General features: G+C 39.5%; 1 protein-coding gene across 2 annotated transcripts in view; it reads right to left on the minus strand.

Annotated features, from left to right (window-relative positions):
* LOC131241106 (uncharacterized) overlaps positions 1-8,834 on the minus strand; it is a 28,612-nt gene extending 19,778 nt beyond the window's left edge. Inside the window, exon 1 of one of the 2 annotated variants that reach the window (XM_058239772.1) lies at positions 8,672-8,834. In XM_058239772.1, coding sequence (XP_058095755.1) covers positions 8,672-8,738 — 67 coding nt within the window. In that variant the 5' untranslated portion in view covers positions 8,739-8,834. The remainder of the gene's footprint in view (positions 1-8,671) is intronic. The other variant, XM_058239774.1, reaches the window with a different exon arrangement.
* Between the last annotated feature and the right edge of the window lie 2,788 nt (positions 8,835-11,622).

The raw sequence follows: 11,622 nt of genomic DNA on the forward strand, positions 1-11,622 counted from the left end.
GGTCCATTATGATGACATTTCAGAAGATCCACATCCTTCATTGGCTTCGGCATGCCGTGTTGGCGTAGGAGCTAGAATATGAAGCATATCCGAGCTCTGGGTGGGCTATACGTTCATGAAGTGTGTAGGTGACCCCCACCGTTAAAACCTTCCTTGCATCTCATGGAGACATGAGAAGTGTGTTTGCTGGAAAGTCACGTAAATCTTTTTTTTTGTAGAGTCCATTGTATTGTTTGTAGTGGCACGATCTGTTTCATTCACCGAGTTTGACACGCTATGTTAGGTCATGGCTCCGAAAATGGAACATATCCGTTGATCGGGTAGGCCACACGATCCGATAGAGCGTCAACGGTAGCATGCGATGGTATTACATATTTACAATTTTGCCATCCATTTCTCAGCCAACTTCCGAAGTCCGTTACGTCGAAATGCACTATCCAAATGCCTTGAAATTTAGCGGGCATTCTTCGTTTTTCGTACTCTTTCCATTGGTCCAGTTTGGGCCTTGATCGCTTACAGATGAACAAAATACCATTTTAAATGGACAATATTGTTCTGAGACCTAAGATAACGCTCTTATGTTTTTAAAGGAGAAATTAACTGTGGCGTATACCTTACGATCTTCGAATTAGACAATTTATTCCAATATTTGGGCGGCCCATTTGGCGGATCCAAGTATAAAGGACGGTCAGATGACATGTTAAAAATAAGAAAACTTGATGGTTAGGATTCTGATCATGTAGGTAGGTAGGTAAACTCGATGGTTAGTATTCTGATCATGTAGGTAGGTAGGTGTACGGTCAGTTTTATAAACGGATGAACACAAGTGGGTTTTTTTTGGAGTGATTAAGGTGTAGAACATGTATACCGTTAGATTCAAGTGACTTGTTTATATGTGTAAGTTCCTCAGATTGTAGTTTTGATGGTAGATTAATCATATTCATATGTGGTGAACAAGATGAACGGATCAAAATCTCAATTTGAGATGTGTACGAGTAGATGCAAAAATCTAGTAGTTAATTTACTATGATCGGGTGGTCCAAACTTAAAGTGGACGGTCAGATACCTTTACCTAGTGGTAGATAGTTGACTGAATGGTTGGTTATGATGGACAAGTGGGAATACTTGGACATATGATGATCTTGTCTTAAAAATTAATAGTCGAATGACTTGATCTATGGTTGAATATTATTCCCAACAGTTATATTTAGGTTAAAGAATAAATGTATGGTTAGGATAGGATAAATTAGTATCGTACACATGTACATACTAAGTTAAATTCCATGATAACACTCAAGAACTTTCAATACTCGGGTATTGAAAAGTTCGGGGTGTTACACTCCACAACCTGCAAAATTATGTATACAAAAGAGCTAGACACACTAAACAGCCCCAAGAATCTTACTTCCACAAGAGAAAGTCCCAACGACAACAAGAGACTGCAAACCACTCCTCTCCCAAAAGGACCATAGACAACCCATGGAATTCTTTACTTGGCAATGGCCAATTACCAATCAAGACCAGTATTCTTCTCTTAAAGGATTCAATCCACCCCACTTAGTCCTCGAAAACTCTTCACTTTCTCTCCTTCCACAATCCCAAATAATCTAAAAGAATATCATTTTTCTTCTACTATTCTACATGATCTTCCTTCGGCCTTTAAACAACCAACACACCCAAGCCAGAAGCAAGTCACCAACAGACTTGTTAAGAGACCAAGCAATCCCTAATCGAGGCAGGAAAAAGTTCCATATTTCGATTGCTACCCTACGATGGATGAAAAGGTGATCAATGTATTCTTCCTCTTTCTTGCACATCATGTTCATGTTTGAGAAGATCATGTTGAGCTTCTTTAGATTGTCCAACGTTAAAACTTTATTAGTCACAGCAATGCAAGCAAAAGCCTTAACTCTTGCAGGCATATGACAAGAGCTTTCCATGGGGGCACAAAGACCAACACTCTGTCAACCAAGCAAAAAGAGTTTGCTGAGAAGCCACAACTTGATGTCCGCCTCCATATTTTTCTTATCCACTAACAAAATACCAATGGGAACACCATTTAGCCTGGCTAATAAGTTCACAGACGGGGCTGATTCCTTGTCCGAAAGGTTTCTTTGCAAGCTAATGCAGTGTCGTAGCGATGCTACAATATTACTATATTGCCATTGAGATATTGCTATAGCAGTGCCATGGTGACACTACAGTAACGCAATTTTAGAAAATCGATCATCTAAAATTGGTTGTGGGCAAAAAAAAAAAAACCTTAACCAACAACCAAAATTATGTCATCCAAAATGGTTGTGGGCTAACTTAACCAATGACGAAAATTTACAAGTATTCTGCCCTTCGGTGGAAAATTGGAAAAATATCAGAAGGGATAGAAAATGGCCATACCATGATGTCACTTGCAGGTGATCAGTTCTATTTAAGAAACTCGGTTGGGGCAGTTAGGTAGTTTTTGCAATATAGAAATGACTTTGTACAGGGTTTTCTTTAGAGACAATATAGGGTTGAGATTCCTATGGATCGAGAAATAGGATTCAATCTAGGGGTTTGCTTTTATGTTAATGAAAAGAGACACTTTCCAAATTTTATCATATACTTTTCTAGGATTTTTATAGAGTTTTTAACATTGTGGGTGAAGTAAAAAATCTTTCTATTTCCAATATCCTTCTTAGTGTGAAATAGTCTCTCTACTTAGGAGGTTTAAAAGTGAACAGCCCCCTAGTTTGCGCCATTCAATCAATGGTAGGGAGCGGGAAATCATACAGCTTTTGGGGTTTCCACTATGACATTCGAATATTAATGTTAAAGAACCTTGCATAGCAAAAAAATAAGAGTAATAGGCACTTGAAACGAATAACGTCACGGACTCATCACAATCGAATTTCACCAGATTGGGCAACTTCAATGACCTTGGCAACAACAATAACAACAGGATCACTAAATCACCACGATCATGGATGGCACATGTACTTGTTTATTTGAAGCTCTCATTTCATAGGCATTTGATGCCAATCACCCCACATCCCACGCATGCACGCTACACAAGTGTGCACAACAAAAGGCCCACTTTCCTTTTGTTGTGTAGCGTGCACAACAAAAGGCCCACTTTCCTTTTTTAGCTCGTTCCTAATTTTCTTTCTTTCCTATTTTTATTTTAGGAAAATAACTCTATGTAAGGAAATAAGTGATAATAGGATTTTCTTGTTTAAGAGTTTTTATTTTAGAGATCTTGGCTAACAAGGAATCCCATTTTAGATTCCTCATATTATGTTAGAGATTTTTCAAAGAGGAAACCTTGTAAACACTCATAAATAAGGCATGGGTGCTACGAAATAAGACACAGTTGAATGAAATTTTCTTTGAGAAAGTTTTCTTGTTTCTCTACGGTGGTGTGTTTAGGGGGGGGGGGAGGGGGGGGAGTGGTGATCTCTTGTAAGACTAGAGGACTATTGAGCTTGCTCACAATCGTTGCATCTTTTCTCTTTTGTAATTAGAACTTTCAATCTGGTACATTGAATTGTATTGTAGTTAGTTTCTTCCTTAATCTAGTTGCATGATTTTTTCTATCAGAGCAAGTTTTGCTCTTGGGAATTATTTACATTTCCACAAATTTTGTCCGATTTTCATTTCAAAGCCACCCTAAATTTCCTAAACCAGCCTATTAATTCAACCCTCCCACCATATACCATATATGACTTCCATCTCACCTGAGCCATCACCCTATCTCCATCCCAATAGTATTAAACCACGCTCGTTGTTCAACTTGTAAACAACCCATAATCTGTCATACACCCAACCTTCCCAAAACCTTTCCATTCCCCATGTCCAAACAAAAAAGCCACTCACATATTTTGCATATACATTCTATTGCCAGAAGAGGGACAACTTACAATCATGGGATAGCTATTGAACCTTAGGATAGGACTATATTGACCTTGCAACAACTAGTCGATTTGATTATGAAACAGTTGGACGATATGGAGGCTCGTTTCACGACTAGAGTAGATACTCTGGAAGAGCGAGTTATAGTTTTTGAAGAAGCAAAAAAGGGATTCAATCCAAACTATCAAACATCTATGGATGATCTTAAGGGAGACTTGAAATTCAAGAATATTAACCCAAGGCATCCTGGCTGAAATGGAGATTTCCTCGAGTATGAGTCGAGATATGGGATCCAACAACCACACTACACACAGCCAGGAACAAGAGGAACGAACAATCTCCGAAAATATTATCCAAATTATCTTGATGGAGTGCGAAATGTCATGTCAAGATTGAAATTCCATATTACTAATGGTGTGCCGTAAAGGCCGTAACGGCTGTTACGTAAAGATAACGGTGGCAACTGCCACATGTTACAGGGTCATGAAGGCAGTCACGGACGTTATGGGAAAAAAAAAAAAAGAAGACCCGTAAAGGCTATTACAACCCGGCCCGTTACGCGTCCCGTAAAGGCCGTAACAAACTATTATAAGGCCAATACAGGTTTTTTGGATTTTTTTTTTCAATAAGAGAGAGAGAGAGAGAGAGAGAGAGAGAGAGAGAGAGAGAGAGAGAGACTATAACAGCCACTACAGTGCCCATAACAGCCATTACACCTTGTATCGTAAAGGTAACAATGGTGGTTATTACGGCCACCATTACCGTTATGGAATATCTCGACTATGGTAACTTGGATCTCAAGGTGTTCAATAATTGGCTAAAGTCAATAAAGCAATATTTCTGATGGTACGAAATGGAAGAAGCTGTTAAACTAAATTTCGTTGCCTTAAAGTTTAAGGGCATGGCGAAAGATTGGTGGTACACAACAAATGTATACTTGCAATGATGTGCTTTCATCCTATGAGCAATTGGGAGGAAATGAAGGCAAGATTGAAGCAAAGGTTTCTATTGCTAGATTATGAGACGACTTCCTTTCAGGGGCTCCTTAAACTACGGCAAAGCAATTTGATTGTGGAGAAAAACACAACGTTATTGTAACGTGGTATTCATTGACACCTAATGGAGATTAAAAACAACAAGTGGCGCATTATTGCAATGGACTACAGTTTGTTATTCAAAGAGAACTTGTGACCTTTTTGCTCAATAGTGTGGATGACGTGTAGCAGATAGCACGAAAAGTACAAAAGCAGAAGTTTGTGACAAGGGACGGTAGCTCTCAATTAGAGGGTTATACACCCACCCACCCTACTATTTGTCGCTCCACGGCACGTCTGCAGCCAGTTGTTCTCCATAGTAATTTTCCATGAGATTACAAAATTGGCGAGAACTCTACCTCTAATCCTCTTTCCCGAAGTGGTAATGCAAAGGGAAAGTTTGTTGCAACGACTCAGGGGAGGCCAACCAACACTTGTTTTTAAGTATAATGGTCATGGACATTATACAACATCGTCCCTCTTGCAATCTCCAATTTTGTGAAGGGTAAGGGGATGAATGGTACAAAAAGAACTTCGCTACACACCAAGTGAAAGGTGAGCATGAAAGTGATCCAGAAGATGACAATCAGTAACCTGAGGAAAGCCCAGAAGGCCTTAAGGAAAATAAGTTGCCATCAATGGTTAGGAAGATTCTGACAGCACCAAAAGAAGAGGCCTAAAAAAACTGGGTAAGAAACAATATCTTCCATATAAAAGTATCGTGTGGTAGAAAGATTGTTAAGGTCATTATTAACGGAGGTGGCAGTAAGAATGTGTCCTTGCAATGCATGGTGGACAAGTAGCCGAAACCTCACAAGCATCCCAAGCCATACAAGATTGAGTGGGCAAACAACACGTTCATCCTCATGACCAAGCAATGCTTAGTGAACGTCTCATTGGGTCATTACAAAGAATCAATTTGGTATAACGCCATTCCAATGGAAGTTGCACATATATTACTAGGTCGCCAATGGATATATGGTATGGATGTGACTCATGAACAACCCTACGTATGAAGGAAGCCCATTACTCTCAACAATGACAAACCCGATGATACAAAGCTAGTGTCTACACTGTTTGAGTATGGCCCGTTTTGTGGAGGAAAATCAAGAACGGGGAATCACGTATACTCCAATATGATGGAAGACCAATCTAACTAGTAATGTTTCTGTCCAACCACCTGAGATTCAGAACATTCTTTCCTAATTTCAGGATTTAGTTCTTGAAGAACAACCCAATAAGCTTCCACCCATGCGCGACGTTTAGCACGTGATTGATTTCATGATAGCCTTAACCCATGTGTTGTGTCATCGTTGTGGACACCAAAGAAAGATGGCAACTAGTGAATGTGTATTGACAGTTGTGTTATTAACTAGATAGCGGTAAAGTATTGTTTTCCAATTCCACTCATCAATGACATGCTACAATCTTTTCGAAGATTGATTTGTGAAGTGGTATCACCAGATAAGAATTTGTCCTTGGGATGAATAGAAGGCCACTTTTAAAACAAAGGATGGATTGTATGACTGTATGAGTGTTTATATGGATGATGATATAAATTTTAGAAAGGTATTTTCAACACTCTTTGCCTGCTGAGGCATTGAGTATCCATGTTACAATCTACACAATGGATACTTGTTATATGATATAAGGTTGTGCCTTCCTAAAGTTCATTGCAATACCTTGCGATACAAAAGATTCATGTGGCCTCGGTGGTCACTTTGGCATCAACAAAACAACAGCCCTAGTCGATAACAATTTCTATTGGTGAGTTTGAAGAAAGGTGTTGAAATCATTATTAGTAAAATTGAGTGTACCAACTAGGCAAAGGTATCAAAAAAAATATTGGTCTATATACTTCACTACCTGTCCCAGATGCTCCATGGAAAGACATCCACATGGATTTCATCCTAGGATTGCCTAAGACTCAACATACCTATGATTCTAATTACATTGTGGTCAACAGATTTTCTAAGATAGCCCATCTCATTCCTTATAAGAAAACATCGAATGCCCTACGCATCACCAATGTTTTCTTCAAAAAGGTGGTTTGTTTACATGGTGTTCCCAAGACAATTGTATCTAATCATGATGTTAAGTTTATGAGCTACTTCTGACGAACTTTGTGGTCTAAGATGGGAACTAAATTAAAGTTCTTAAGTGCTTATCATCCACAAACAGATGAGCAAATTGAGATCATCAACTAGTCTTGGGAAATTGCTTCATTGTTTGATTATTGATTTAATCATATCAGCTCATGGATCATCATGTTATCACAAGCTGAATTCGCCTATAATAGTTCTATAAACCGCATATGGGACTCATTTCGAATCTGCGACAGGTATGCCACCTGGACAACCTATTGATTTAGTCTCACTTCCTTTTGCGACTCAAACAAGCCAGGATGGCGAAGCTTTTGCACAACATATTAATGAGATCCATGAGGAAGTCAAATGGACGATCACCCTTAATAATGAAAATTAGAAGAGGCATGCAAATTATCGATGAAGCTAAACAATTTCAACAAGGGGGTTGGGTTATGATGCAGCTCAAATTTGAGAGGTTTCCATCAAGCTCTTACACCAAGCTCCACTGGAAAAAAGGTGGGTCCATATCATATTTTGAAGAAACTGGGTGATAATGCATACCTAATCAAGCTTTCGCCCAAAATGAAGATCAGCCCCATTTTCAAAGTGGAAGACCTTACAACTTACCTTCGACATCATGAAAATGGAAGCATGGAAGAACGAGCTATCCAAATACCCGAGGTACCACATCAGTTCAAAGAAATTATTGAAGATGTGTTGGGCAATCAAATGGTTTCCACACGCCAAGAAGGATATTAAAACTTTCACATCGAGTGGAAGGGCCAATCTAAACTAATAGCACGTAAATCTCAGCAAACAATTTCAAGCGCATCAACCCGAAGCTCTATGAGGAGCAAATTGCCACTAACTTAATAGAGCCATGTTTTTCCAAGCCAGGAGAAATTGATACAATCACCCCACATCCCACACATGCACACTCCACACGTGACCACTTTCCTTTTTTAGCTTGTCCCTAATTTCCGTCTTTTCCTATTTCATTGTTAGGAAAATATCTCTATGTTAGGAAATACGTATAATTAGATTTTCTTGCTCAAGGGTTTTCTTATTTGAGAGATCTTAGCAAGCAAGGAATCCTATTTTTAGATTCCTTATATTATGTTAGAGCTTTTTCAAGGAGGAAACCTTGTAAACACTCATTATAAATAATGCATAGGTCCTGTGGAATAAGACATGGTTGAATGAAATTTTCTTTGAACAAGTTCTCGTGTTTCTCTACGGTACTATGTTGAAGGGGGGAAGCGATGATCTCTAGTATAAGACTAGAGGACCATCAAGCTTGCTCACAGTCATTACATCTTTTCTCTTTTGTGATTAGAACTTTCAATCTGGTACGCTGAATCTTATTGCAATTAGTTTCTTCATTGATCTAGTTGCATTAATATTCCACCTGTTTGCTTGCCATACTCATATCAAATTATGACACTGGATGAACCTCAGATTTAAGAGTTTCTTGAGATATTTAATATCTATTTGTCGAAACTAAACAAGTAGATTCAAAACCATGATCATAATTTCCACACCAAAACAGGAATCTGATAAATATTGGAACAATTTCTGTCAAAAAAAAAAAAACCCTAAAATCTGAGGCGGATATAGAAAACAAAATATCCAAATATGATAAAATAAAGAGAGAGAGCCTACGCATCTCTTCGGGGGTGGAGAAATTTCTGCGGCCCGTGGGCTTGCCCTTGAACTTTCCCCTTCCCATCGTTCGAAGCTGATCGAGAAGAGAAAGCTCTTCTGTGTTGCAGCTGCTTCCGAAAACCCTACGAGCAGATCGTTTAACCGATTCGCGGGAATCTTATGTAGAGGTTTGCCAAACAGACGCAAGTACATTCACGCTAGGTCATACGTGCCGACGTGTGATATGTGCGAGATCCAGAGATGTGTCCACGTGTTGGAAGCAGATTGCGTACTGAGTAAACTCTGTGGGGTCCACCGTGATGTATTTTATCCACTCCGTCCATCCCATTTACCAGATAATTTTAAGTATTGAACCAAAATGAAGCATATCCAAAGTTCAAGTCGACCACACAACATAAAGCAGTGTGAATTGAGCGTTTACCGTTGAAAATTTCTTGGGGACAGAAATTTTGGATCAAGATGATATTTGTTTTTTACCTTTATCCGTGTCGTTTGATCTTATAAGAGGTTCGATGGCAAATAAACATCACTAAGAGCCCTCGAAAGGCTTCAAGGGTGGAAATCATCATTCCCTCTGATTCATGTGGTGTCTTCCACTTAAGATTTGAATTTGTTTCAATTTTAGTATAATTCCCTAAACTGGTATGGAAAAACGGATGGACGGCATGGATAAATCACATAGGTGGGGCCATAAAAGGTTAGTCACTACGATAAAAGCATACCGAGTAACTAAGTACTCAATCAGATTTCACACATTTTTATTTTTTATTTGTTTAAAGATCTCGCAGTTTCGGACGGACTCGGATTAGGCAGTGACTCAAAAGCTACGAGTTTTATCTACGGGCTCGTTCTTAGGTAAGAGCCTAAAAATGCGGTAGATGCAATGCTCAAGTTAACCACATCCCGGGAATCAATGATGATTGAACGTTCCCCCTTAAACTTTTCTAAGCTCACCACCGTGTTTATTTGCGTCTAACCTATTCACAATGTCACTCAAATCTGGATGAATGGAAAACACAAAAACCAACTTGATTCAAAATTTATGTGAATTACAAAAAGTTTTCAGTGGTGGGCATTCAATCCCCACTGTTTCCTTTGGTGTGGTACGGTTGAGATTTGGATTTGGTTTATTTATTTAAATAATGCCCTAGAATGAGGGAGAAAATGATGGACTGCTTCTATAAATCACATATATATCATGATGAGGCCCACCAAGCTTCAACCAGTGCCTCGGCACTAGGGGGGTTACTATGAATCGGAGTCCAACACAAAGTGGCTAGGCCGCGTCGAAGCTAATATGCGTGTTTACCGATGCTGTTCATTTATCTTGCCTGCTCAATTTAGTGCATGATTCAAAAAATGAGGCAGATTTAAATCTCAAATAGACCTCACCATAGGAGATAGTGGTGATTGAACCCACCATTAAAAGCTTCCTAGTGCCACTATAATGTTTATTTTCCATCCAATCGTACTACATGGATGAAGGGAAAACACAAATATCAGCTTGATTCAAAACTTCTATGCCCTGAGAGGTTTTCAACAGTGTAAGTTCCATGGTCCTCCATATATTTAGATCTGCCTTGGGTTTTACATTGTACCTCAAAATGAATGGTAAAAATGATAAACGGTGTGGATAATATCATGGTGGGTCTATAGAGGTTTGACACCAACTAGGGGATGGTGTTAGGGTCACCAGCCAAACAGGTCTCTGTGGGGCTATCAATGGGCTGGGCTCACCTGATGGGCTTATGAGACTAGGCTACCTTGGGCAGCAGGATAATACCTAAGGGCCAAGTGAGCTGAGCTTCCGTCCATCATAAAATTCATAAGTTGGACTCGGACTAGACTATGAGAGTGCAAGGTTTTTAGAGTATATGGGAGTAAGATGTTGTTTTATGAAGGAAGCATAAGGTGATTTTTGGGCATTACGTGGGGTTGACGGAAGAGAAAGAGAAGGTCGTTTAAGTTGGAGGAGGAGATGGCTAGTAGTGTTTGGATCAACACTTCTACCTATGCAAGGTTCTCTCTCTGGATCAACTCTTTTTCTCCTTCTCTTTGGGAATAGCCAAATTTGGGCTTGGCCGAGCATTTATCACAAGCGGCCCATCACGGGCCCAACCCAAGTTTGGGCATATCTTAAAGAAGATAGACCAGGCTTGGACAAAGTTTGCCCGACCTAACCCCTAGCCCCTGGTTTTGGGGTCATCAACTCTTCAAGAGGGCTATTGGTTACATGGTTAAGACAACAAAAGATGATTACATACCAAGTAAACTCTGTGGCAACCCATTGTGATTTATGCCTTTTATCCACACCATCCGTCCGTTTTACCAGCTCATTCAGTGCATGAGCTCAAAGCTGAAGTATATCCAAAGCTTAAGTGGACCACACCACATGGCATAGTGTGATTGAACACCTGCCATTTAAAAATTCTTAGGAGCCACATAAGCTTTGGTTCAAGTTGATATTTGAATTTCCCTTGTCCATGTCCGTGTGACCTTATGAACAGGTGGGATGATAAATAAACATCACCGCGGGCCTTACAAAGGTTTCAACAGTCAGACATCATTGTTATTACTTGATCCACTTCAGCTTCTGATATGATTCGATTTGGGATCATCACCGTGTACAGTGCGGATAAGACATATGCCTCCATGGTGGGTCCTGCAGTGTTTACTTCGTACGCCATTGCTTTCAAAAATGACTTTTCCAGGGAAGTGGTTTGCGTACTCCATACAGTGGTAACTGCCATGATGTGTCTTATCCATGCTGTCCATTGGTTTTATTAGTTCATTTTATGGATGAACTAATAAGAAACTGTATGAATGGAATCAATCATGGATGTCATTATCCCCATTGTTTTATATGGTGTGGTCTGATTGAACTTTCGATATACTTCAATTTTAAGCTCATGCTCTAAAATGAGTTGGTAAAACAGATGGACAGCAAG

This window comes from Magnolia sinica, chromosome 3 (genome assembly GCF_029962835.1).
Source record: "Magnolia sinica isolate HGM2019 chromosome 3, MsV1, whole genome shotgun sequence".
Classification (NCBI taxonomy): Eukaryota; Viridiplantae; Streptophyta; class Magnoliopsida; order Magnoliales; family Magnoliaceae; genus Magnolia; species Magnolia sinica.